Source organism: Mesoplodon densirostris, chromosome 7 (genome assembly GCF_025265405.1).
Source record: "Mesoplodon densirostris isolate mMesDen1 chromosome 7, mMesDen1 primary haplotype, whole genome shotgun sequence".
Classification (NCBI taxonomy): Eukaryota; Metazoa; Chordata; class Mammalia; order Artiodactyla; family Ziphiidae; genus Mesoplodon; species Mesoplodon densirostris.
The window spans coordinates 59538153-59565576 of record NC_082667.1 but is presented as its reverse complement, the minus strand read 5'-3'; the positions used below and the strand labels follow the sequence as shown (position 1 = coordinate 59565576).

General features: G+C 54.8%; 1 protein-coding gene across 2 annotated transcripts in view; it reads left to right on the top strand.

Moving 5' to 3' along the window:
* ARHGEF17 (Rho guanine nucleotide exchange factor 17) overlaps positions 1-23734 on the top strand; it is a 57620-nt gene extending 33886 nt beyond the window's left edge. Inside the window, exons 2-21 of one of the 2 annotated variants that reach the window (XM_060103050.1) lie at positions 3530-3607; positions 9648-9830; positions 12251-12367; positions 12583-12675; positions 12895-13071; positions 13372-13422; positions 13683-13792; positions 13898-13983; positions 15642-15760; positions 16124-16337; positions 16867-16940; positions 17499-17698; positions 17882-18180; positions 18689-18938; positions 19230-19316; positions 19635-19702; positions 19948-20096; positions 20974-21148; positions 21264-21533; positions 22212-23734. In XM_060103050.1, the coding sequence (XP_059959033.1) occupies positions 3530-3607; positions 9648-9830; positions 12251-12367; positions 12583-12675; positions 12895-13071; positions 13372-13422; positions 13683-13792; positions 13898-13983; positions 15642-15760; positions 16124-16337; positions 16867-16940; positions 17499-17698; positions 17882-18180; positions 18689-18938; positions 19230-19316; positions 19635-19702; positions 19948-20096; positions 20974-21148; positions 21264-21533; positions 22212-22408 (2997 nt within the window). In that variant the 3' untranslated portion in view covers positions 22409-23734. The remainder of the gene's footprint in view (positions 1-3529; positions 3608-9647; positions 9831-12250; positions 12368-12582; positions 12676-12894; positions 13072-13371; positions 13423-13682; positions 13793-13897; positions 13984-15641; positions 15761-16123; positions 16338-16866; positions 16941-17498; positions 17699-17881; positions 18181-18688; positions 18939-19229; positions 19317-19634; positions 19703-19947; positions 20097-20973; positions 21149-21263; positions 21534-22211) is intronic. The other variant, XM_060103051.1, reaches the window with a different exon arrangement.
* The last annotated feature ends 3690 nt before the right edge of the window (positions 23735-27424 follow it).

Sequence of the window (27424 nt, the reverse complement as noted above, 5' to 3'; positions counted from 1 at the left end):
GAAGGGCTGGCCAGCTCAGCGGGGTGGGAGGCCTGCACCCTGAGACCCAGCCTTGGCAAGGCCTAGTGGCACTAAGCATGCGATATAGGTCTGCGTGGAGGCAGAGGCTGTCACCAGGGGTAGGTTATCCTGGGCCCATAGGCTCAGGGAGAGGTTTTTTCCAGCCTCCATCTCAGGCCTGAGGCAATCCCCAGATGAATGTATGTGCTGGGGGGTAGGAGGTAGTCAATTTTACACACCCCCCCTTGCCATCCTAACTCTGCCACTGGGCTCGCTGGGCCTGGGTGGTGTCATGCTGGGGTGGCAGTGGTGGTGTCCCCATTCCTGGCTCGGTGGTGTGTTCCCCTGCGGGGGAGGGGGAGGCTTCCACAGGCTGTCTCTATGCCTTTGTGTGTCTCTCTGGAGCTGGACTCTGATTGTTCCACTCTCCTGGGCTCCAGTGAGGACTGTGGTTTTGTCCTCCTCCCCGTGCTGTATTGTGTGTATCTCTCTCCACTGCCTCAAGTCTCTGGACTGAAGGACCTGGTTCTCAGCCAGGTGACTTGGCTGCATTTTTTTTCTCTTTGCGGGGTGTCTGGCCTTTACGCTTCTCTCTGTGTACATGTATGTCTGCCTTCATGCCGTGTATGTAGGAGTCTCGGGTTTTGGGTCATGATGTCCCAATTATACTTGTAGGAGAGGCCCCCCTCTGTCTTCCTGCTGTATCCCTTTGGCCCCGTATCCCTCTCCCCCTTCAGTGCCCCATGCAACAAAGGTCTGCGGATGGGGCTGTTGAGGGGTGAGAGGCTCTGGGGGAGGCTGGGCTGCCCGGGTTGTCCTGCCCAGAACAGGTGGGCCTGCTGACCTGGTTGACAGCTGCATTGCCTGCCTCCCGCTTGCCCTGGCCCCCAGCCCCACCCCCACTCACACTCACACCCGTGTCTGGGAAGGGGCGCTGGATGCAGTGACAGGGAGATGGCCTTGTTTTCCATACCTCTACCTGACAGCTGAGTGACAACCCACTGGGCTTTCAAGCAGGGAGGAGGCTGGGAAAGGCGGCTGTTGCGGCGTCAGCCTCCCTGTATGAGTTACCCCAGCCCCGGGCCATGAGGCCCAGCACCAGCCCTGCCTCCCTTAGGAGGCCTCCCTGCCCATGACCCTCACTGCTGGGCCTGGCAGGGCTAGGCTGGGGAAGTGGGGTGGGGGGTGGTGGCTGTACCACCCAGGGCGGAGCCTGGCCTGGTCCTACCGTCAGGGGGCTCCCTGTCCAGCAGGGAGACAGATGTTGATAAACAGCCTAGCCAAGGCAGAGAAAGAATGGACCTGAAAGACCTGGTGTGTGGAGAGAGCTGCCCCGCTCCCCAGCTCCTTGCTTTCCCAGCACTAGGAGGGAGGTATTATTTGTTCCATTTCATAGAGGAGAATGTGGAAGCCCAGATGGTTAGATGACCACCCAAGGTGACACAGCTGGTAAGGGCCAGGCTGAGGACCCTGTGGCCCACGGCTGGCTGGTCAGAGTGTGAACTCCAGATTCTTGGGCCCGAAGGCTCAGCTTGAGGTGGCTGAAGAGACTCTGGTCCCTGCTCTGCCAGTCACTGGCTGTGTGACCCCAGACAAGTCAGGTCACTTCTCTGACTTGACCTCCTCACCTGTGAAGTGGAGACGACAAGTCTTGTCATAGAGCTCTGAGTGTGAGGCTGAAATGGGGCCGTATCTGTGAAGTGCTGAGGTGTCCCTGCAGGAGATGGGGCATCTGGGCCTTTCCCTGGGAGGTGGTGCCTCCCAAGCTCTCCATCCTGGGGTGGGTCTAACTGGTGCTGCCTCCTATTGGAAGCTGCCCCGGTTTTTTAAAGGCCTCAGAAGCACTGAGGATAGATGGTCTGGCTGTAGCTGGGGCTCTGAGGCAGGGTTCAGTGCCTTCTCACCCATCAGAGCACAGGGCTGGGGGGTGGGGCAAGGCAGCCTCTTTCCCTCCCCCAAGGAGGTGTCATTCGCACCCCCAACCCTGAGTTCCTAGCAGAGGAGACCACTTTTCTAAGTATGCCTCGTCGTAGTACAGGCTTGGGGACAGGCATGATCCCTGAGTCCCTGGGTCGGGGTGGGGCGGGGTGGAGGGACCTAAGGTGTCTACAAGCAGAGAGGGATGAGCAGTGGCTGGATCAGGCAGGCTGGACCGGCCCGGCACTTGGGCACACTCAGCAGACATACCCTGGGCGCAGTAGTGACCAGGGCAGCTCCACTGGTTGAGTCCCTACCCTGAGGGGCTCCCAAGGGTGGGGACTAGAAGGATGCCACAGACATGGACAACCCACCATGTCATTGCCACATGCAAAGAACATCCACGCAGACTAGCAGGCCTTGATGGCTGGAGCCCAGACTCCAGCTGAGGCCAAGCTGAGGACTGGGAGGGAGAGTGGAGAGGGAAGAATAAGCCCCAGAGATCTGGGCCCTGGGGAGTTTGGGACCTTGCTCAGGACCACTCCAGGGCTTGGAGGAGACCTAGAGTGGAGTCCTTTCCTGGGAAGGGAATCTGTTGGAGGTGCGCCACCTGGGAAGGCTTCCTGGAGGAGGAGCGGGCCAGAGGCATAGAAACTGGTGGCAAGGGGCAGTAGGTAAGCTGAGTCCCAGAGGGTGGAACACAGAGAGGGCATCCTTAGACTGACTCCCAGCAAAACCTTCCCACAGAATACGGGCTGCCCTGTCAGGGATATGCACCTTGTCCCTGGGTGTGTGGGTGCAGAGTCTGGGTGACCCCTTAGGGACTCCATTAATGCAGATCATCAGAGCCTCAGGATGGAGGTGTTGGTGCCTGGATCTCCTTTTCCTCATCCTTAAAATGGGAAGACTAATCACATATACCTCACAGAGTGGTCAGAAGGATAAAATAATGCACAATGCTTAGAATAGTACCTGGTGTGGAGTAAGGCTCAGTTAGCCTCTTCTACTGAGTGAACTGGGATCCAGCCTTGTCTGAGAGCGGCTGAGCCCTGCCCCTACCTTGCTGCATGACATTCAGCACTGACTTTACCACTCTGGGCCACCTTTTCTTCATATGTAGCAGGAGGTGACATTTTTGACTTTCTGGAATGGTGTGAAGCCCAAGGTAGGGACTGACCCCACAGCGCTGAACCTGAAGCTGGGGTTTTCAGCGTTGGCAGCTGGAGTGGGGGGTGGCCTGGAGGCATTGACTTTCACAAATGTGAGACGTTATTGATTTTTTTTCAGTCCTTTTCAGGAGCCCAACAGGGGAGCCAGGAAGTAAACAGGAGATCTCCAGATCTGCCAGTAGCCATGGGGATGGGAGCAGAGGGCAAGGGTTGAGGGGCACAGTCCGGGGAGGCAGGCATTTGAGTTGCAGGAGGAGGCGCTCCCTGCAGGGGGAGCACGTGAGCACAGACCTGCAGAGTGGGGGTCCAGGCTGCTTTGCGGGGAGGACAGGACTTGAAGACCGGGGAGAGGGCGTGGATGGGCTCCCTGGGCCCGTGTGACTGAAGGTGGTGGGTGTGAGAGGAACAAGGCACTGCTCATCCTCTGCCTTCTGTCCCCCCAGGACATGCGGAAGCATGTGACCATGACCCTGCTGGACACAGAGCAGTCGTATGTGGAGTCACTGCGCACCCTGATGCAGGTGAGGCTTGAGGCTGCCCTGGCCTGGGTCCCTGAGAGCAACCATTCTGAGTCTAGGTGGCTGTCAGACGTGGGAACAAACCCATTTTGTGGACAGGGGACTGAAGTTAGAGAGGAATGACCCTGGGGCATCCCAGTCAGTCCTCCATGGGAGGAAGCCCCCTCCAGGGCAGGAGAGAATGCGGGAGGGGCCTTAATGCTGGTGTGACCGGGGCACCCCAGGGCAGATGCTCCCTCCTCCTACTGTCCTTCCACCTCCCTTGGCAGCCCTGGGTCTGAGCTTGGAGCTGTGCATCCCCTCTGGTTCCCCACCCCCGGCCCTCACTTTATTCATTGACTGGAAAAATATTGGTTGAATGGAATTAAATGTTAGCACCTGCTTTGTGCCAGGCCCTGTTCCAGGTGCAGGAAACACAGGGATGAATAAGAGATAAGCCTCTGCCACAGGAGCCGACAGTCCTGCTGGGGACATAGTTGAGTATATGGGCTCTCAAGGCATCAGGGGGCGCCGGGGAGGTGTGGGGTCAGGGAATTTTCCCTGGAGGAGGTGCTGGCTTCCTCCTACCCTGCCTTCTCAGCAGCAGGAACAGCATGTGCAAAGTCGAGTAAGGAGAGGCCTGGCACTTTCAGGGGTCCATGCGGCTGGCACAGAGCACAAAGGGTCAGTCCTGTGGTGACACTGAGGGAGCCAGCAGAGCTCACGTGGTGGGCGCCCTCGATACCAGGAGGAGGGTTTGGACTCTACCAAGCGCCCTGGAGACTACTGAGAGGCTTTGAGCAGGGGTGGTGTGTAGCCTCCCTCATGCTTTACAAAATCTGACTGCTGGGAAGAGGGGTAGCAGAAGAGGAGGCCAAGGCCACTGAGGTCAGGCAAGGGAGGAGAAGTCACGACCAGGCCAGAGGCTGCAGGGAGGGAGAGTTGGGGACAGACAGTTAGGAAGTGGACTGGTCGGGCCAGGCATGGTAACTGGTTGGCTGTGTGGGGCAAGGTGGGGAAGCCCGGGATGATACCTGGGCTCTGGCGTGAGCGATGAAGGCACTAGAGGAGCGCTACCTAGAACAGATGGGGCGAGAGGGTGAGTTCAGGTTCAGATGCGTGGGTCTGGGAAAGCCTAGGATCTGGGAGGCACTTGTGGGCCTGGGGCCCAGGATAGAAAGCATGGGTCTGTGCTGAAGTGGGCCCTGGCAGTCACAGTTGAGGACAGGTTTGTTCAAGCCACCTGGGCAGAGCAAGAGCAAAGGGTGGAAGGGAGAGCCCTGGAAACATTCAGAGTGTTCATTCATTCACTGCACAAATCCGCAACGAGCACCTTCTGCGTAGCAACGAGCACCTTCTGCGTAGCAGGCAGTGTTCTCTGGGGGGTTCAGCAGTGAGCATGAGTGATAAGGTCCTGTCTCCTGGAGCTCACAGTCTGTGGCAGAGACTGACAGTAACCAGGCAGACCATGCGTGAGGACTAATGGTGATGCAAAAGTGCACGGAGAGTATACTTAGTGTATTTTTCAACCTTAAAAAGGAAGGAAATTCTGACACATGCTACAACAAGTTCTTTGACATTATGCTAAGGGAACTAAGCCAGTCACAAAAGGACAAATACTGAATGATTCCACTTACATGGGGTACCTAGAATGGCCAAATTCATAAAGACGGAAAGTAGAATGGGGTTGCCAGTGGCGGGGGGAAGGGGAAATGGGGAGTTGGTGTTTAATGGGTACAGAGTTTCAGTTGGGAAAGATGAAAAAAAGTTCTGGAGATGAATGGTGGTGATGGTTCCATAACATGAATTTTCTTTCTTTCTTTCCTTCTTTCTTTCCTTCCTTCTTTCTTCTCTTTCTCTCTCTCTTTCCTGGGTTGGGTCTTTGTTGCTGCGTGGGCTTTCTCTAGTTGTGGCGAGCGGGGGCTACTCTTCGGTGCGGTGCATGGGCTTCTCGTTGTGGTGGCTTCTCTTGTTGCGGAGCATGGGCTCTAGGCGCATGGGCTTCAGTAGTTGTGGCACGCAGGCTCAGTAGTTGTGGCACATAGGCTTAGATGCTCTGTGGCATGTGGGATCTTCCAGGGCCAGGGCTTGAACCCATGTCCCCTGCTTTGGTAGGCAGATTCTTAACCACTGTGCCACCAAGGAAATCCCGACATGAATGTACTTTAATGTGGGCATACTCAACTGTTCACTTAAAAATGATTAAAATGGCAGATTTTATGCTATATATATTTTATCACAAAAATACATTGCTTTTATGTATATATATTTTTTAAATGCATAGAGAGATGAGAACACAGACTGGGGATCTGCCCTGGTGTCAGGGGCCAGAGTGTTGGGTGTTTAGCTGAGACCTGAAGGGTGGGTAGGAGTTAAGTAGGGGGAGAGCCCAGAGGGATTTGTTCCAGGTGGAGAGCACCGCAGGAACAATGGCTGGGAGGCCAGAGGAAACCTAGAGTAGCTAGGGATGGGGAGGTGGCCAGTTTGGCTGCTGGGCAAGGAGCTGGCCTTTACTGTGAGCACAAGGAAGTCACAGGAGGGCCATAACTGGAATTCCATCTTTAAGAGGTGCCCCTGCCGGCCAGGCAGGAGTAGACATGCAGGGGTCTGAGGGGTCCTTTGTCGTCCCCTAGGTGGGAGTCAAAGGCATGGGAGTCAGACAGTCCAGGGATTGAGTCACTTGCCTCCCTTCTGGGTGATGCTAGCCTAATCACCTCACTCCTCTGAGCCTCTGTGTTTTTGTCTGCAAGATGTAACTAATCATCCCCTTCTCTCAGCGGGAAGATTAAAAGGTGATGGGGCTGGGCGTGCCTCTCTACCTCCGAGTCTCCAGGTTGCAGGGCTGCACACGTGGAGGCTTGCAGGGCCTGCGGGTGGAAGAGCTAAGGGAGGATGGTGCTGAGGACACCAGATTGAGAGTTGGGTGGGGAGGGGTGGAGGTGAGCCAAGACAGTGTCAGCTGAAGCCAGCTGTGACTCGAGGCAGCCGTGGTGTGTTGGAGGGACTGAGGTCCAGCCCGGGGGTGCGGAGCACAGCTCTGGAGCCAGGCCGCCAGTGTTCAAACTTGGCACTACCTCTTGACCAGCCATGTGACCTGGAACAAGTTACATATCCAGTCTCTGCCTCCGTTTCCTTGTCTGTTGAGTGGGAATAATAATAGTACATGTCTCAGGTGCAGATTATGAGATGCATGAATAATTTAACATACTGCCTGGCAATTCTGCCTGCATGTATGCATGTGTGTGTGAGTGTGTGTATGTAAAATCACCTTTAATCCTTGTATTAACCCTGTGAGGCAGATATTATAATGCTCTTCTTCATCTGAGGAAATGAAGGCTCAAAGAGGTTAAGAAACCTGCCCAGGGTCATCCATCTATTAAGTGGTAACAGACCGTTAAGTCTCTTTGGGCTGCTGTAATAAAAATTCCCTAGACTGGGTGGCTTAAACAAATTGAAATTTATTTCTCATAGTTTTGGAGGCTGGAAGTCCAAGATCAAAGTGCTGGCAGATTCATTGCTGGTGAGGACTGGCTTCCTGGTCTATGGACGGCTGTCTTTTCACTGTGTCTTCTTCCGTGATGAAAGGGCTGAGGGAGCTCCCTGGAGCCTCTTCTAAAGGGCGCAAATCCCATTCACAAGAGCTTGACCGTCATGACCTGCTTACCTCCCAAAGACCCCACCTCCAAATAACCACCACATCAGGGGTTAGGTTTCAACATACGAATTTTGGGGGGACACATTCAGACCGTAGCAAGTAGTACTAAGAGCTGACATTTATTGAGTGCTTATTAATATGTGTGTGTTACATAAGTTAATTAATATAAACCTCACTATAAACCCCCATTTTACAGATGATAAAACTAAGCACAGAGAAGTAAGGCAAGTTGCTCAGGTTCACAGAGCTGGGAAGTGCCATAGCCTGGGTTGAATCCCTGTCAGTCTCACTCTACGGTGCTCCCTAAGCATAGGTGATATTCAAACTGAGATTGGACTCTACAGCCCCAGTGTTCCCTTCGTACTGACCACTGCCACCCAAATTGATTGGTATTGTTCCCGCATTCCAGGACTTTAAAATGAAGAAAGAAGTTAAATACCGAGGTTAACAGCCAGAAAGAGGTGGGATGTGAACCCAGGTCCCAAGGCTACACCCATTCCTCAGTGTCACCCTCAACCTTGGAGTCTTTCTTCAACTCGCACTTCCTAGCTAACAACCCCTCTTTCCCTGACCAGCCCCCTGTCTTATTTCCCACTGCACTTACTACCTTCTGATATACTGTGTGATAATTTTGTTATTTATGGTGCTTATTTTCCACCTCCTTCCACTAAATTGTCAACTGCACAAGCACAGGGACTTTTATCTGCCCACAGATGCAGCCTGTGCTTAGAAGGCTGGACACACAGTAGTTGCTCAACGAGTATGTGGTGAGTGAATGCAGGTGCTGGCTCCTAGCAGGTTCTGCATCGGGTTCCCAGTCACTGTTTATTCTTTCCTTCCACTGGGTGCAGGCTTCTGTGTGAGGCGCTGGGACCTGGAAGTGAGCAGTTTAGCTCCTGCTGCTTGGGCAACAGACCTTGGCACAGATATGGCCCTGGTTCAGGCTAGCCTAGGAGCTGTGAGAGAGAGGGAGGGTGCCTGTCTCCTCACCAACCTTTTCAGAATCCCAAACCAGGCGAGAGGATACTGTTGAGCTTTACTTTCTCAAGCTTGTTTTACAACAAGCTAGGTTTTTAAAATGTTTGATATAAATTTTTTTGCAGCATTCCGTATACTTTTTCAAACAGCCTTGTTTCTTTGGCTTGTAGTTACAGTTTAGGCCAGTAGAGGGCAACATCTAAATGAGACAGCAGCCACTGAGCAGGGCTATTCATGCTCAGGAAACGCCACTGAATGCAGATTTGAGGTGAAAAATGGGAGTTTTAGTCACTGATTGACCAGAAGATCTGAAAACTGTGAAAACAGTGTTCAGATAGTGTCAAATAAGCCTTCAGTAACTTTCCATATGCCCCCCCCCATAGCCTCTCTGCTTTATTTTCCCCACAGCAATTAACGCCTTTTAATTTACCGCAGAACTTCCACGTGTAGTCGATTCTAAGACACATTCTTCACATTTTACCATCTCTGAAATCCAGGTTCATTCTATAATTGATGGCCTATAATAACTTAATTGGCAGCAAATTTTTTTGAGATAAATAAGATTAATGATGCATCTAAAATAGATAACTAATAAGAATCTGATGTATAAAGAAATTAAATTAAATTTTAAAAAATCAGTTACATAGGACCATGTATTGTCTGATTTCATTTATATGAACCACCCAGAAAAGGCAAATCCATAGAGAGAGTAGATTAGTGGTTGCCAAGGGCTGGAAGGGTTTTAGGGAGTGGGGAGTGAGTGACTGTTAATGGGGATGGGATTTCTTTTGGGAAGATAATGAAAATGTTCTAAAATTGATTGTGGTGTTAGTTGCATAACTGCGAACATACTAAAAACCATTGCACTGTATATTCTAAAAGAGTGACTTGTGTGGAATGTGAATTATAGTTCAATAAAATTGTTTTTCAAAAGAAAAAGATTAATGATGCATCTTAAGTTTGATGGAATGTGGTTTTATTTACTTATTTTATTCGTGTGTTTAATCTGACTAGATTGTATGCTCTATCAGGGCAGGGATTTTGATTTCTTGTTCACTGCTGTCCCCCAGTTCTCACAACAGTGCCTGGCACATAGTAAGTGCTCAAAAAAATAATTGCTGAATTAATGTGTGGGGTCTCCCAGCAGCCCAGTCTTCATGCTTTCCTCACTCCAAGTTCTGTGCATTCACGCATCCAACAGATCTTTCCCAAGACCCCTCACCCCCATCCTGTGCCAGGCCCTGGGCGGCAGATTGAGGGGCGTGGGAATAGATCTTCCCATCTCCCTCCCAGAGCTCCGAGTCTAATGAGGGAGATCCGGGAGGCAGGGCCGCTGAGCTGCAGGCCCAGTTGATTCTGTGTGTACCTATGCTGGTGGGTTGGGGTGCCATCTCTCTGAGGGAACCTGTACTGACCCTGTGGGTCCCCCAGGGCTATATGCAGCCACTGAAGCAGCCGGAGAACTCCTTGCTATGTGACCCTTCGCTGGTGGATGAGATTTTTGACCAGATCCCGGAGCTCCTGGCGCACCATGAGCAGTTCCTGGAGCAAGTGCGGCACTGCGTGCAGACCTGGCATGCCCAGCAGAAGGTGGGAGACCTGCTTGTCCAGTCGGTGAGTGGCCCTGCTGTCCACTGCTATAGCCCCCACAAGCTCTGGCCTCTCTTAGGAGGGGCTGGGTGCTGCCATGGACCCCTCCACCCCTCCTGGAGACTGACTCTGATCCCTGATCCAACCCCAGAACTTGACCAGACACTGGTAGTGACCCCAGATCCTGGATTGACCTGAACCTGGACACTGCCCAACCCTAGAGCTTGGCTGGACTCTGGCATGGATCCCAACCCCAACCAGACACTGACCCTGACCTTGGACCCAATCCCAGTTGCTGGCACTGACCTGACCCTAGTCCTGATCCTGAGCTGCCTCTGACTGTGACCCAGACCTCAAATGGATGCTCTTACTGACCTCAACCCCTACCTTAACCTGAATGTAAACAATTGCCTTGATCCTGACCCTGGACTTGGGCTTGATGTTGACATTGGCCTAGTCTTGACTAGCTCTTTTCTCTATCAGGCATTTTAATAATAATGGCTATTTGGCACTTATTATGTGCTAGGCATTCTAAATACATTGTACATATCAACAACACTAAGGAGAAAGGTATGATTATTCCCAAGTTTAAAGTTGATGACTCTGGGAATTCCCTGGCGGTCCAGTGGTTAGGACTCTGCACTTTCACTGCCTAGGGTCCGGGTTTGATCCCTGGTCGGGGAAGTAAGATCCTGCAAGCTGTGCGGGGCACGGCCGTAAACACCCCACAAAAGACAAACAAACAAAAAATAAAGTTTATGACTCTGCCACGTAGAGGGAGAAAAAGTAACCTGATCAAAGTCAGTAAGTGGTGGAGGATTCACCCCCAAGAAATCTGGTTCCAGCGCCCACGCTCTACCCTACCCCGTCCACCCTTTCACCACGGACAAGACTTCCTTCCGCCTGTGAGCTTTTCAGGATCCTACAATAGTGATTGGGACCTTAGGAAAGGTATTGGCTTCACAGTTCAAAAAGGACTGCAAAAGCAAAACTAATGAACATTCAACTAAATGTTTGTAAAACATAACAAGCCATTTTCTTTAATTGTTAAATTTAGTATTCATTTACATGAATTTAATTCCATTTGAAAAAATTTCAGTTACATTTTGTTATTTTGCCAGAATTCCCAAAAAAGCATGATGATGGATGAGAAATCCTAGTGAGACACAAACTAGATGCTTACTCAGAGCCAAATAATTCAAAAGTAAAATTGTAAAACTCCTTCCAGAAAATTCTACTAGCGGAAAAACACCTTATCTATTTTTATGCGATGTGGGTGTGTTTGCACATGTTTGTGATGTTGTGGGGTGGACCTTGGGCCTAAGAAGGTCCCTGCTGACCTGCAAATCGATGTGACGAGAACCTTGGCCCGGTGGTGGTGGGACCCCAGCTTGAGTGCTGACGTCTCCAGCCCATCACAACCCTCACTGTCACTGGGTTCATCCCCCTGCCTGACGCTGACCTTGATGCTGACCAAGGACAGCAGTGGAAGCCTATGCTGATGGAGGGGTCAGCATAGGGTGCCCAGGATCGGGGGTGGGGTGGTTTGAGGTGCTGTCTTCCTCCCTGAGCTGCTTCAGCCTCTGCCCTGCAGCATATCTGGGGTAGGGGGACAAGTGGCCTCTATAACCTAGAACCATGGATTTGGAGGCCCAGAGGGGGCCAGAAACAACACCACAGGTCACCTGGTCCATCCGTGGTGTAGCTGAGACAGGAACTAGGGTATCAGAACTTGCAGCCAGGGCTTCTGACCGAGAATACCCACATTTAGCCCAGCCATCAGCCAGCCAGCAGGTATTAGCCACCAGGCAGTGTGTGCCAGCCCTGAGCAGGGCTTTACTAGGAGGGATGGGAGCACCTGTCTCCTTGGAGAGGGAAGACTTGTCTTGGGGGATCAGGGAGGCCTGAGGCCAGGTATAGTTCCAGGCAGAGCCCTTGTCAGGGCAGGGAGTACTTCCTGGAGGCGGCAGAACTGGAGCTCAGCCTTAGGGTGGGTGAGATTTGGGTGGGGGGAAGGACCTTCCTGGTGGAGGGAATTACATGAGCAAAAGCCACGCAGCGGGAAAGAGCCTGTGTCACTCAGAGGACAATGAGGAGGGAGACCTGCCTGGTTGGACTTGGTGGGGTTGGAGACCAGGGGATGGCAAAGCCCAGTCAGAAGAGAGAGAACCTGGTCTGTGCGCACAGAACATGTCCAGGCACACATGTATATGTGCATATGAACACACACAGATAAGAAACGTGTGTGCGTGCACGTGCTTAATCACACAGTCACACATATGACATGTACACATGACACAGGAGCACATGCCCAGTCCCTTAGAGACCATATCATTTCCAAATGGAGAGAAAAGATGTTGGCTCGCGAATCAGTGGAAACCAGGACAGGGTGAGGTGGGGTAGGGGACACCCTGAGGGTCCCCAAACTGCCTCTTCACCCACAGTTCTCCAAGGACGTCCTGGTCAACATCTACTCTGCCTATGTCGATAACTTTCTCAATGCAAAGGATGCCGTGCGTGTGGCTAAGGAGGCGAGGCCTGCCTTTCTCAAGTTCCTGGAGGTACTGGGGCTGGGCAGGGGCATGGAGGCCACCCTCCGTGGGCCAGCTTTGGGGGCCCCAGGAGCCCCCAGCCTGGGCACCAGAGCCCTACCCTGTGGGTCAGTGTCTGCCCTCGGGCTGAGCTGGAGGGGCTTGCTGGGGACCTGTCCCAGGACATTTCCATCTTTGCATGTCATTCCTCACTTGGGTGCCCATCCACTTGTTTTGGGTTTCAGCAAAGCATGCGTGAGAACAAGGAGAAGCAGGCACTGTCCGACCTCATGATCAAGCCTGTGCAGCGGATCCCACGCTATGAGCTTCTGGTGAAGGTGGGCATGGGGCTGGGTGGGCAGGTGGGCAAAGCCTGGAGGCATGTGGGGATGCAGGGGGCTCTGTGGCCCCCACTTGGTGGAGACACAGGGGTCAGGTAGGAAAGGAAGTCCTCTCTGGAGTCTACCCCCAGTCCCTCCTCTTCCAGCAGTCACTGTGGGGCCCCGGGGCCTGACAGGGGCAGCTAAGCAGAGGTCTGGTGCCCATTCCCACCGCAGGACCTCCTAAAGCACACGCCTGAGGACCACCCGGACCACCCGCTCCTGCTGGACGCGCAGCGCAGCATCAAGCAGGTGGCTGAACGCATCAACAAGGGCGTGCGGAGTGCCGAGGAGGCAGAGCGGCACGCCCGTGTGCTGCAGGAGATCGAGGCCCACGTCGAGGGCATGGAGGACGTGAGCGCCGCCCTGCCCCGCTCCCCCCGTGCCTGGTTCCAGCCTGGAACTGTGGCCGTGTCCACGTCCACAGCAGTGTCTGCAGTGTGTGTGCATCCATCCCTGTCCACATCTGTGTCCTCTCCCGTGTCTGTTTCTGGCCACATATCCCGTGGCCTGACAACACAGCATCAAGAGGGTGGACAAGATGTTGCTTCCACTGACCTGGCCCATGGAGCAGGGCCAAGGGGTCACCGGGGTCTGGGGAGGGGAGGGAGTCATAATGAGCCTTCAAGATGCCTTGTCCCTCCTGCCCCACAGCTCCAGGCCCCTCTGCGGCGGTTCCTGAGGCAGGAGATGGTCATTGAAGTGGTAAGAAGTGTCCCGTTATCTGCCCACCTGTTGCCACCTCCCTGCTTTCTTCACACTTCTGCTCACAGCTTCTGCCCACGGGCCTCCTGCTCTTCCACCCCAGCAGGAGCCCTGGGTCACGTCCCAACTCTGCCTCTGCCTCTGCCTCTGCCTCTGGGCATGCGGGGAGCCCTCCCCGCTCCCTGGGCCTGGCTGTCCCCTTGGGCACAGTGGGCAGGAGGGTGGGCCTCTGGGCCTGAATCCTGCGTCGGTCCCCACAGAAGGCAGTCGGTGGCAAGAAAGACCGGTCCCTCTTCCTGTTCACGGACCTCATCGTCTGCACCACCCTGAAGCGGAAGTCAGGCTCCCTGCGGCGCAGCTCCATGAGCCTGTGAGTGGCCGGGATACGGTTGGGGAGCTCGGGCAGCGGGAGCGGTTGTCCCTCCGTGGGCCCACTCCCCAGCCCTGGCCAGAGCACCCCCTTGGCTCCCCACAGGTACACGGCAGCCAGCGTCATTGACACGGCCAGCAAGTACAAGCTGCTGTGGAAGCTGCCACTGGAAGACGCAGACATCATCAAAGGTGGGGCTGGCTCATGCCTGCCCGGGGTTCTGGGCTTTGGGGGTCTTCCTCTGAGAAGCCTGCCTGGAGGGTTTGTGCTGTGGTCAGGTTGGCTGGCTATCTATCTGCTTTTCTGCTTTCTGGCCTCACTTTCCCATCCTGTTCAAGGGGGCTGGCGTGCGGGATCCGGTTTGTGCCCTGCAGAGCCGGACCAGGGCCTGTCCGTGCAGACCACCTTCTGACTGGGCAGGGACCTGCCACGGGCTAGCAGGTGGACTAGGCTGTGGTGGTGCAGGGAGCGCAGACTTACCCGTGGCCTTGATTGAGTGCACAAGCGCATTTAGGCGCCTCATAGTAGATGGTGGCGCACTGTTCTGGGCCCCCAGTTTTGTGCCTGGGGAACAGACTCACTCAGGTCAGTCCAGTCAAAAGGCTGGTTGGAATGATCCTTTTGTTTGGGGCTGAGACTGTTGGGAGCTGAGGCAGTGGCTTCAAAGAACCACTCCTCCGGCTGTGTGTGTTCCTCTCCCCCCTCCTCCCCCCTCCTCCCCCCTCCTCCCCCACCCTACTCTGGGCCGGCTCTCCTCACTGCTGTCGGCTTTCTCTGCCTCCTCCTAACTCTTTGATCCATCATGGCCTTTTCTGCATTGTGGCCTTTCTCACTCAGCTCTCAGCCCCAGCTGCTCCAGGATGCGCAGTTCACCTTCCTGAGTGGGGTGGTGGTTCTGGGATGGCGGTGAGGGCACCTCTGGACCGGCAGGCAGGTCAGGCCCAGACTCTGAGCTCACTTGAGGTGGCCCTCGGGGTGAGGGAGAGGCTCACTCAACCCCTAGGTGAACCCAGGCCTGCCCCACACAGGCCCCTATGTAGGGAGACAAGCTGATTATTGGTCCAGCTCAGCTCTTCTCACTAGAGAACAGGCCGGTGGAGAAAATGACTACCTTTAGGTTAGGTGTCCACACCTGGTCCAGTCAGCTGTGGCCAGAGAGGGCCAGGGTCATAGGGGAGAAAGCGTGGCTGCCCAGGTTGGGGAGGGTTCTGGGGGAACAGTTTCCCCTCAGAAGGAGCAGGAGATAACCTCAGCCCTGGCTTGTCTAGTACACTCCGCTGCTGTCTACTCAGCCCATTGATGGGCCACTGGTCCAAGGCGTTCGCCCCCAGCCAGGCCTGTAGGGCCAGCTACTTGGCAGTGGTCAGGTACGGGATAGGACCAGAGAATCTAGGTCATCAGCTCATTGCTCCCTCCTGTGTGGGGGAATTGAGTCCCTGGTCAGCAAATTTGACTGCCGGAGGCTCTGCCTGCCCAGCTGACTCCCCTGTGGGAGGCTACACCACCCAGCACTCCAGCGTCAGCTGGAGACTGCATAACCTGCAGAGTCGTCTGCTGTTTATTCTTTGTGCTCTTCCAGGGAGTTCTCCAAGGGACCGACACCCTGTGCCAGGTGGCTGTGAATCAGGCCCAGTCCCCTGCTCTTGGGCCTGGAGGTTCTGTCCAAGCTGCCCATTAACTTTGGGGTTAATGTTAACCTGAGGTCTTGTGGTTTACAAGCTGTCAGTTAGTCAGGCTGTTCCCTGCACCCAACTGCAAGTTGTGAGGGGAGGGGAAGGGAGGAGTGTCTGTCCAAGCCTGACCTTGTCTGTGTCTGGATCTGCCCATGGCCTTCCTCTGTCCCCACTAGGGGCATCCCAAGCCGCCAATCGAGAGAACATCCAGAAAGCTATCAGCCGCCTGGACGAGGACCTGACCACCCTGGGCCAGATGAGCAAGCTCTCTGAGAGCCTCGGTTTCCCCCACCAGGTCTGCGCCTTCTGCCTGAGATTCCCTAACCCAGTCTGAAGGAGAAATAACAGCCTTGCCATTTGCCTGAGGGAGAGGACATTGCTGTCAGTTACCTGAGGGGGAAAATACAGCCTCACCCCATCTGAAGGAAGTCATGTGTTCCAGGCCTGAGGGTGGAGACACAGCTCCATCCCTAGCTGAGGGAGGAGAGAGGGCCCATCATGTCTATGGGAGGGATCCAGGCTACCTCGTGGTCTCAGGGGGGAAACAGAGTCCCGTTTTCTGTCTGAGGGAAAAGGCAGATCCCCAGTCCCATCCCCAGGGCAGGGTCAGGCTGTGGGGAGAAGTGAGGCCCTGAGGCCTGGGCCCGCATCCCTGCAGAGCCTGGATGATGCACTGCGGGACCTCTCGGCTGCCATGCACCGGGACTTGTCGGAGAAGCAGGCGCTGTGCTATGCGCTTTCCTTCCCTCCTACCAAGCTGGAGCTGTGCACCACAAGGCCCGAGGGCACCGACTCCTTCATCTTTGAGTTCCCTCACCCTGACGCCCGCCTTGGCTTCGAGCAGGCCTTTGATGAGGCCAAGAGGAAACTGGGTAAGCCAGGGCCCGGGCCAGTGCCCTCCTCCTAGAACCTCCAGGCAGTTGTCTGTGACATCAGGACCCAGAAATCCCAAGACTGCCATGTCCTGTGTTCCAGTCCCTGCCGGTGGGAGGGTGGACTTCGACTTCTGCAGAGAAATATAAGACTTCCCCAGGGCCTCCTTGGCAGGGATTCTGTGGATAAGATCAGCTTAGGGCAGGGGCCCTATTGTGGGAGTGGATGGCCAGGACACACACGGACACACACACACACACGGACACACACACACACACACACACACACAGCCTGGATCAGGGAAAGCCGTTGATTGGGGTCCATAGAAAATCCTTAGAGACCTCTGGGTCTACCTCTTTCATTGTACAGATGGGAAAATTGAGGCCAAGGGCAAGTAGGACATAACCCACAGCCACCTCATTCTCCCTGGAGAGACCCTGAGAGGCAGGAGAGGAAGGGAGACGGGCAAGGTCAGGACCAGGGTGAGGTGGGTGCTAAGTAGTGTCTGTCTGTCCATCTCCACTACAGCCTCCAGCAAAAGCTGTCTAGACCCTGAGTTCCTGAAGGCCATTCCCATCATGAAAACCCGCAGTGGCATGCAGGTGTGTGTATGCACCTGGGTAGGTGGGGGCATGTAGTCTAAGCCAGCATGTGTTCGTGTGTTTTTGTTCTGTGTACAGCATCATGGACATGTCTTGAACATTGCAATGGCTCCCTATGTCTTTGTACAGCTCTCTGCACAAGCACATGGACAGTACATATGTGTCCCATGTATATGGGTACATTCGTGCACGTATGTATCTGTGCATGTGAACAGAACTATACCATTGATGTGAAAGTGTCTCATTTATGTGCTTGTATAAGTCTGCATACATATGGACAAAAGTGACCATTTTTCACATTTGTTACGCACATACATGTATGTGTGATCATATTTGGAGTAGATATATGTGTACACACATATATGAATATATGATACCTATATCACAGAGGGATGTGTGCATTTGATGTGTAAAGAGTGTCATGTGTGCTGTATGTGTGCACGTGTATGCATAGGGTGTGTTGAAAATCCATACACACCCACGAGGGCCTGGAGAGCAGTGTGGAGTTGGCAGCAGTTCCTTCATTCATCTTCCCCTATCCTTTGGCGCTTTCCGCAGTTCTCATGCGCAGCCCCGACCCTGAGCAGCTGCCCGGAGCCCACGCCCGAGGTGTGGGTGTGCAACAGCGACGGCTACGTGGGCCAGGTGTGCCTGCTGAGCCTGCGCGCCGAGCCTGACGTGGAGGCCTGCATCGCCGTCTGCTCCGCCCGCATCCTCTGCATCGGGGCCGTGCCAGGCCTGCAGCGCCGGTGCCACAGGTGAGGCGCGGGCTGGCCGGGGCCTGGGGACAGGGTCCCCGTCCCCAACATCCCCAACACGCTGCGGCCGCTCTGACGTTGTGGGCGTGTCCTGGGAATGTGGGCGGGGCCTGGAGGGCGTGCCGTTGAGTGTGGCAGAACCTGGCTACTAGCAGCTCTCGTCCCCACCGCTTCGTCTCGCAGGGAGCGGACTGCGTCTCTGAGGAACCCCCCAGAGACGGCACCCGAGCCCACCGGGCCGGAACTGGACGTCGAGGCGGCAGACGAGGAAGCGGCGACGCTGGCCGAGCCGGGGCCCCAGCCCTGCCTGCACATTTCCATTGCGGGCTCGGGCCTGGAGATGGCACCAGGCCCCCCAGAGGGTGACCCCCGCCCGGAGTTGGTGCCCTTTGACAGTGACTCTGACGATGAGTCTTCGCCCAGCCCCTCAGGGACCCTGCAGAGCCAGGCCAGCCGGTCCACCATCTCCTCTAGCTTTGGCAGTGAGTATCCAGCTGGGGCTGTCAGGCAGGGTGGACTGCCCAGAGCAGGGGGCAGCCCAGCTGTTAGTGATGGGTGAGTAGCGATGGGCATAGGCAAAGGCATGGAATCAAGCCTCAGGATGTTAGCACAGAGAGCACTGGGGGCAGCAGCTGTGACACCAAGGATCCAGAGAGCATGGGATAGTCTGGCTGGATCCTGAGGACCCTGGAATGTCCAGTTGAGGAGGATGCAATAGGAGGGTGGAGTGCTTGGTCCCTCTGTCCGTGGTGGTGGATTGGAGGGGGCCAGGCTAGGACTAGGAGCCTGTAGCACGGAGCTGTCAGTCAGCAACGTAACAAGGGCTGAGCCGATGCAGAGGTCTGGGGGTGTGGGGAGAACAATGGTGGGAGGCCCTGACGCGGGGCACGGCCCAGAAGGGTGCATCGAGGGAAGATTAAGGCCTAGAAAGATACCAGGTCTTGTGCCTGGCAGAGGGGAATGGAGAAAGAGACCTTTGTCTTTTCTCAGATGAGGAGACCCCGAGCTCCAAGGAGGCCACAGCAGAGACCACCAGTTCAGAGGAGGAGCAGGAGCCTGGCTTCCTACCACTGTCCGGCTCCTTCGGGCCTGGCAGTCCCTGCGGCACCAGCCCAATGGATGGGAGAGCCCTTCGCCGGTCCAGCCGTGGCTCCTTCACCCGTGGCAGCCTGGAGGACCTGCTGAGTGTTGACCCTGAGGCCTACCAGAGCTCTGTGTGGCTGGGCACTGAGGATGGCTGGTAGGGACAGGGGAGGTGCCGGGGTCGCGGTGCCAGAACCTGAGGTCCCTGTTTTAGAACTTGTATGGTGTTCTGAAGCAGAAGTAGGAGGGCTTTGGTTCAGACCTCAAGGGTACTGCCAGCCGGGGCTGCCGGAGGGTCTGAAACCCACAGGGAGGCCGTGGGATTTTGGTACCTTGGGTGGGCACCTGCCAGGAGGAGATCCTGGTGGAGGCAAGTAGGCAAATAGGGGTGACTCCAGGGATTGGTATGCCCAAGCACTTGTCACAGGTACACACCACTGATCCACAGTGTCCACGTGTACCAGTCCTCTGACAGCATCCGTGATCGCAGGAACAGCTTGAAGCTCCAGCACGCGGCCTCTGTGACCTGCATCCTGTAAGGCCCCTGCATGGCTCTTCTGGTTCAGACCCTTCTCAGCTACACATGCAGACCTCCTTCTGCACCCCCGGGTCCCCTTCCCTACTCCTCCTTTCAGTGGCCAGAGGCCTGCCCTAGGCCAACTGTGCCTTTCATACACCGTGTCCTTGTGCAAGTCACTATCTCTTCTTAGACTCAGGTGCCCACCACCTAGAGAACAGGGGGTGGGAGGAGGTGGTCTCTCAGGAACTGTAACCATTCCATCTGCAATTCCCTGGGCCCAGGTGATCTCCTTCGGCTTCTTGAAACCCTTGATGACTCCTTTTCCTTGCCTAGGTATCTGAATAACCAGGTGTTTGTGTCTCTGGCCAATGGAGAGCTCGTGGTCTACCAAAGAGAAGTAGGTGAGTGCCCACCCCTCCCTCTCCCCTCTGGAGCCCCTTGCTGGTAATGGATTTCCCTCTTGAGCGAGCTGGGGCCTTGGGGCCACAGGTCTAGAGGTGTGACTTTGGGTAACTCCCAGGTCTTCTCTGGGCTTTGGTGTCCTCATTGATAAATGAGGTTATCAGCACCTTATTTCAGGGGAGGGTGAGGCTCAATGCAATACTAGATTGAATTTGCTGTTTTCTTTACCCCACTCCCACTCCAGGCCATTTCTGGGACCCCCAGAACTTCAAATCGGTGACCCTGGGTGCTCAGGGGAGCCCCATCACCAAGATGGTGTCTGTGGGTGGGCGGCTGTGGTGTGGCTGCCAGAACCGAGTCCTTGTCCTGAGTCCTGACACACTGCAGCTGGAGGTACTGGGGATGGCGGTGGGGTTGGGGAATTGGTGCTTGGGGTGAACCAGGCCCACGAGAGAGGAGATGAGACCACAGGGCCATAAAAAAGCATCCAGCTGAGAGGTCAGGGCTTTCCCCTGACCCCTGTATGAATCTGGGCCAGCCCCTGTTCTTCTCAAATCCTTATTTCCTTTCTAGCTGATGAGGGCTGCAGTAAGCGCCCCATGTACATTAGAATTCTTTATTCCTCCTCCCCGCCCCCAACCCCATTTCTCAACTCAGGCATTGGGGTCTTTGGGGGGTGGACAAAGGTCCTTCCTGATGTCAGTATCCCTTAGCATTACTCTGGCCTTTAGTCCTGATTTGATTTATATATACATTAGAGATTGTCAGCCTGGTAGTATCCAGGGGTAACTAGTTCCCTTGATTTCCCTTTCACTTACCCCATCGTTGGCTAGGCTGGGAGTGTAGAGGCGTAGAGCTGGGTTCAGGCCCAGGTTTGTGGCTGACTTGCTGATGTTCTTGGGCAGGTTCCTTTCCGTTCTAGACTTCAGTTCCCCAGCTGTACAGGGTGAGGCCAGTGACTGCTCTTAAACCGCTTCAAGATTTGAACTTCTCTGATCATTAACTCACTCAAATTTCATGGGGAAAAGGCACTTCCATTTTAATTCCTGAGGTTTCAGTGGGGAGGCTCCAGTGAAACCAAGGTTTGAAAGGTTAATCATCCAGACCAAGGAGCAAGGCTGCCTTTGCTGTCAATCCGGTGGGCTTTCTGGAGAGGTTTGGTGTGAGTTGTAAGGAGGGAGGGATGGGCACTGGTGAAGCACAAGGCAGGGAGGGGCCAGCAAAGGCAGGCCTGTCAGTCACCCATCTACTCTCTACCCCCGCCCCCCAGCATACCTTCTCCGTGGGGCAGGATTCCAGCCGCAGCGTGGCTTGCATGGTGGACTCCAGCCTGGGCGTGTGGGTGACACTGAAAGGTAGTGCCCACGTGTGTCTCTACCATCCAGACACCTTTGAGCAGCTGGCAGAGGTAGATGTCACACCTCCTGTGCACAGGATGCTGGCAGGTACTGACCCCAGTCTACCACTGCCCCTTCCCTTGGAGCCTTTCTGTCCCTGGCATTGAGGAGGCTGAGCCAGGGCCAGGACTCGGCCCCAGCACTGGTCTGTCTCCCACCCCAGGCTCAGACGCCATCATCCGGCAGCACAAGGCTGCCTGCCTACGTATCACAGCACTGCTGGTGTGTGAAGAGCTGCTGTGGGTGGGCACCAGTGCCGGCGTTGTGCTCACCATGCCCACCTCACCCAGTACTGTCAGCTGCCCTCGGGCGCCTCTCAGCCCTGCTGGCCTAGGCCAGGGACACACTGGCCACGTCCGCTTCTTGGCCGCAGTCCAGCTTCCAGATGGCTTCAACCTGCTCTGCTCAACCCCACCACCTCCCCCAGACACAGGTGGGTCTACACACCCTACCCCAACCCAGGGACCTCGGCTTTGGGTTTAGGACTCCCCACTGTCCCGCCAGAAGAGGGTTAAGAGGAAGGAAAAATATAATACAGAGCTGGAAGTGGCATGTATTACAGGAAATAGGCTATAGAAACCCCAAAATAAAATCTATTAGGATACTGTGTGTGTGTGTGTGTGTGTGTGTGTGTAAAATTCTGTCCAGAGAATGTCATGAGAACGAGGGAGTGAACTGCAGGCTAAGAATTAGAATATGGCACAGGAAGGGATATATACAACAGGAAATAAAACAGGACTGGAAATGAGGTATACGGCAGGAAGTAGAGTCAGGAAGTGTCGTGCAGAGCAGGAAATAGAGTGGCAGATAGGCTAGGAAAGGGACCCTGAGGATTAGAAAGTGAAACATGTTAGGAAATGTACATGAAGGAGGTCACAGTTAGCAAAGTCTTGTTTGGCAGGACAGGAAATCATACTCCCAAGAGGTAGTAGCTGTGGCATCAGGAAGCAGGGAAGCCTCGGTCAGGAGTTGTCTGGGTCCAGAGAAGACTTAAGTTGCCTAACTGGGAAAGGGCTGTTGGAAGTGGGAAATGAGTATGAAGAGAGACAGGTTGAGATGGTGCCACCCCCAGTCATCTCCAGGCTAACGGATCCTCCCCTCTGCCCCCTAGGCCCCGAGAAGCTGCCCTCACTGGAGCATCGGGACTCCCCTCGGCACCGAGGCCCTGCCTCGGCCAGGCCTAAAATGCTGGTTATCAGTGGAGGCGACGGCTACGAGGACTTCCGACTCAGCAGTGGGGGCAGCGGCAGCAGCGAGACTGTGGGCCGAGACGACAGCACAAACCACCTCCTCCTATGGAGGGTGTGACCTTGTCCATGGTGGCCCAGGACTTGCCCACCCACCTGCCCTCCGCCTGCTTGCCTCTTCCAAGCCCACAGGCAGACCCTGACCAGGAGTGTCTGACCAGGGCCACGCCCCTGCCTGCACGGGCCGCCTCCCATCCTCGTGGAAGCATTCCTGATGGAGCACCTGTGGGCCAGCCGGGCCAGGGCCTTTCCCGGCCCTCTCTCTGGCTGCTCCGGTGCTCCCAGTCATGATGGGGATGGGGAGGGGGGCACGTGGGCTGCCCAGGACCTCTGTCCCTGGAGCTTCTACCAAAGACACGGCTGGGCCTGGGCCCCACAGGGCTGGGGAGGGCCATGTGCAATATTTGGAGGGTTTTCTGGGGGCAGTGGGAGGGCTAGGGGATGGAATCCTTTCCCATGTACAGTATTTATGTTTCTTTTTAGATGTGTATCTTCCCAAGCACTTATTTATGCAGTGACCTGGGGCAGGGAGTGATTTGAGAAAATGACAGAAGAAAAAGAAACACTATTCCTGCCCTAGGAACCACCCTGGGACCCTAACCAGCCTTCTTGGAGGGACCAGTCCCCCTCTCATTATGTACGCACACACACACACTGCATGTTCGGGGCACTAAAACACTGCCTCTTAACATACACTTTCCACGGCCTTGTCCTGACTGGGCTGCCCTCCAGTATCCAGAGAAAAGGGCCAAGTCCCCTCAGTCATCCAGAACAAGGTGATGACTACGGGAGACAGTGACTCCCATCCGGGGGGGGCTTCCCCAGGCCTTGGCATTTCCTTGCTTGTTGGCAGTGCCTTAGTGGTTTCTGAATTTGGGAACACTGACTGGGCCTTGGCCAGGGCTCTCTCCTGGCCTGAGCAGGGAAAGGGCCCTCGCTCTCCTCACAGTTGCCCCCCAGCCCCTGTGTCTCATGCACTGGCACATATGGTCACCTTGGGAGGGTGGACCTAGGAGCCCCCTCACTCTGACCACTGACTCCCTCTCTTCACACCCTCTCCTGCTGGGGGCAGCCCTTCCAGGAAGGATGCCCAAAGCTGAGGGGCTGGACATGGCCTCTTCGGCTGGGAAGGCTACCATGGAGGGCAGCCTCTCCCCTGCCTCCCGACTGCAGGAGCCAGTCTGACCCCAGCCCCCGTGCTTCTTCAGCTGCAGCTCCAAAGTTCTGGTGTCAGTTGGGGTTTGTTTCTGTTCTGTTTGGTTCTGTTTTTGTTTGGGGTGGGTGGGTCATTGCGGTCTTAGACTATGTTTCTCTTGCTACCAAACAGTCATGTATTAACTTCCCTTGGATGATGAAGTTTAAAGAGTCAATAAATAGAAACACCAAATGACTGGTCCCCATCGGCAGCCGTGGAGGCCTCCTGCCAGCAACCTCAGGGCTCCCTAGCTGCGTGGGCCTCCCAACACCCACCCACTTGGGCAGAGGTGGGACTCAGAGACCCAGAAGAGTGCTGAGATGGCAAGGCGGCCACTGACTTGCTGTGCTTTCCCAGGCAGGTCACCGCCTCTGTCTGGGCTGCAGCTTCCTCGTCAGGAAAACCAAGAGTTGTGCTAGTCAGATGCTTTATAACCAGGGCTGCATGTTAGAATCCCTTACAGTTACATTGTAAACACAAAGCATAATACATAAATTATTATACTTAATCTAAATACACATTCCCAGGCTCCCCCTAGCTCCTGAGTCAGTGGGTCTTTGATAAGGCTTGGGAATCTGAAGCTGACACATGCTGTAAGGGAAAAACGAGGCGAATGTGAGCTGTCTACAACTCCAGGAATCGGTGCTCTCCAGCAAAGCTTCATGAGGCTCGGAATCTGACGGAGGCCAAGGTGAGCAGGGGTAGAATCCAAGTCTGTCTGATTTCTGGTCATTAAATGCAGACACAAGGATGTAAAGGCCAACAACATGGGGCCATTCTTTGCAGGGGCAGAGAGCCCTTCCCACCAGGGTACACTGGCAAGGTGCAAGGGGATGACTGCAAGAAAAGGACAAATTGTACCTCAGCTCTCTTGAACACGTTTCAACATTTTCCAACCTAAACGATTAAGACTTTACAGAAATCAGTTGCTAAAGGGCAGTGCAGGCTTATGCTTTGCACACTGGTGTACACATATCGGGTCTGCCAGGCCCCTGATGCCATGGGACATGCATGAAATATCTCCTTGCAGCATCACTACTGGGACAGTCTGGAGGAGGGCATTACAGAAAACACAGATACAGAGTAGAAAGCCACATTCATGTGGTGGAATTTATGAAACAAAGCATAGAAGGAGCACAGGCTTTGAAGCTGAACAGAAACCTCAATTTTGCCACTAACTAGCCATGGGACTGGATGAACTATATCCCCTCTGAGTCTCCATTTCCTCATCTGTAAGTCGGGGCTGACAATCCTTTCTCCCACGGGACTCTTGCTTGGTGTGCACAGGTCTTTGGATTGCAAGGAAGAGATTCATTCTGCCCAGAAATAAAAGGGGAGCTAATTAGTGGAGACATGAACTGGAAGCAAATAGCCCTCAGTACAGTGGCCCAGCTATTGCTGCTCCATCTCAAGACCCCTGGCCTCTCCACCTTGAGTCTCTGGTCCCTGCCTCGCCGCCAGCCAGCTGCCGTTCTCTCTGCTTCGCAGCTTCTGCTGCCTTAGGCCCTCTTCCGCCTCTGGATAGACTTCACTTTAAGCGCTGGTTACCCAAGGCTGAATCCTCATCATTTTTCCTCAAGTGCCTTGGTAGGAATGGGCCCGGCCCAGCCCACTGTTCTTAGGAGGTCACATCCCAGGGCATTGGGCAGCCTGTGGAGAGAGGTGCACAGCCCTGAGCAGGTCAGCTGTGGGCAGGGAGGTCCTGGGACGCACAGTTGTTAGGTAGCCAGCCCAGGGGAGAGCCTGGAAGAACCAGCTCCTCTAAAGCAGTCCTTCTCAATCTTGGCTGTACATTCTGATCACCTGAGGGGCCCAGGCCACATTCCAGACCAATTAAATCAGAATGCTGAGAGTGGGACCCAGGTGTCAGTAATTTTTTCAGGAAAACAGTTGAAGTATAACATTTGTACAGAAAGGTACTCAAGTCATTAGTGGGCAGCTAGGTAAGTTTTCATAAACACACCCAGATCAAGAAATAGAACCTTTTGGGACTTCCCTGGCAGTCGAGCAGTTAAGACTCCGCGCTTCCATTGCAGGAGGGGAATCCGGTTCGTCCCCTAGTCAGGGAACTAAAATCCCACATGCCGCGCGGTGCGGCCAAAAAAGAGAACGTTCCACCATGCAAAAGCTCCCCGCGTGCTCCCTCCCAGTCTCCCCTTCTAGGGTAACTACCACCCTGGCTTCTGACACCATGGTTTAGTTTTGCTAGTGCGGTGGAGAACCACTGCTTTAAAGGGCACGGCCAGGGACTTTGCCAGCGGTCCAGTGGTTAGGACTCTGCGCTTTCACAGCTGCGGGCCCGGGGTCAGTCCCTGATGGGGAACTAAGATCCCGCTGGGTTTGATGTGAGAGGGAAGGAACAGCTTGAATCAAGGCAAGGAGGGGTGGGGGAGCCTGGAGCGAGGGGTCCAAGGTGTAGGCCCGGCTGGAGCAGAGGGGAAAGGAGAAAAGGCAGGGAAGCCAGAATGTGAGCTCCAGGAGTGGGGAGGGATGTTTTGTTCATTGCTCCATCCCCAGGCCACCTGCAGTGCCTGACACACAGCAGGTGCTCAATAAGTATTTGTTTAATTAAATCTAGAGAATTCAGTTGGGATCGCCTTCTAGGTCTTGAATGTCACAGAACAATAACCCCAGCTCCCATTTATTGTTTGCTGCAAGCCAGGAGCATGGATCATCCGGTTTAATCCTCAGTGGTCCTGGGAGGTTGGTACCATTATTATCATCTTTTTCAGATGAGGAAACTGAGGTACAGAGAGGTTAAAAGCCTTCCTCAAGGTCACCTGCCTACTAAGCAGTAGAGCCTGGATTCACATAAGATCTGTCTGCTCAGGTCTCTGTGCCTCATGGAAGAGAGGAAGGGCAGCCACATGGGGTGGCTGGAGAACAGGACACAGAGTCTGAGCAGCCAGAGACACATCCAGTCACTCTTGAGGTATCTGGCACATGTTCCTCAGACCAGCCCTGGGAAGGATGTCCTGACTTCAGAAGAGAGAGGGCCAAAAGCCATCTCTCCAAGGGGGTTCTCCAGGTGTTTCCTTGGGCTAGGGACAAATAGCAGGGTTTAGGTAGACATCTACCTCACAAGGAAGATGAGGCACAGAAAGGGATAGAGACTTACCTAACATCACACAGCAAGGCAGCATTGAGGCTGGGGTGGGTGTACAGGAGAACCAGGCAGGAAGATTTCCTGTGGTCAGAAAAGGAAGAAAGTTTACCCAGGTGACCTCTGAGAGCTCTTCACATCTTTTGCATGCCTGCCAAACACCAAGTCTCTCTTCTGTCTTCACAGACGTTAAGCCACAGGCCAGGTTGCAGGAAGTGGCAAGGGGAAGTGCTATTTTGGGCCCATTATGGCCAATGAGGAGCCCTGCCTGGCAAAGGCAAGTGAAGGGGCTGGGTCAGGGGCAGGATGCAGGGCTGAACGGGGAGGGGGCAACGTGCAGGCCTCAGGGAGAAATGGGGGCAGAGCCCAGATGCTGGGCTGTGGAGAGACACAGGGCAAACACTGAGGGTGGGGGACCAGAGGGAGCAGATGGGGGTTCTGAGCCCAGCAGCCTAGAATAAGCTGGTATCCCCCAAATGGAGTCTCAGCAGACCCTCACAACACCCTGGGCAGGTGAGCTTGCACTCAGAGAGGTGAGGTCACTAGTTTAAGGCCATACAACCTGACAATGGCAGAACTAGGACTTGACCCCTAACTGTGTGACACCAAAGCCCAACCCCAGTGGTATTCCAGACCCAAGCCAGGGTCTGGACCTAAATGCAGACAGAACCCAGCTCTCAGGCCTAGCAGCCCCAGCTCAGCTCCTGCCCCAAGCTGAGCCCCACCCTGGCCTCCCAACCCCAGTTTTTCCTTAAACCAAGCCCACCCTCCCCCTAGAG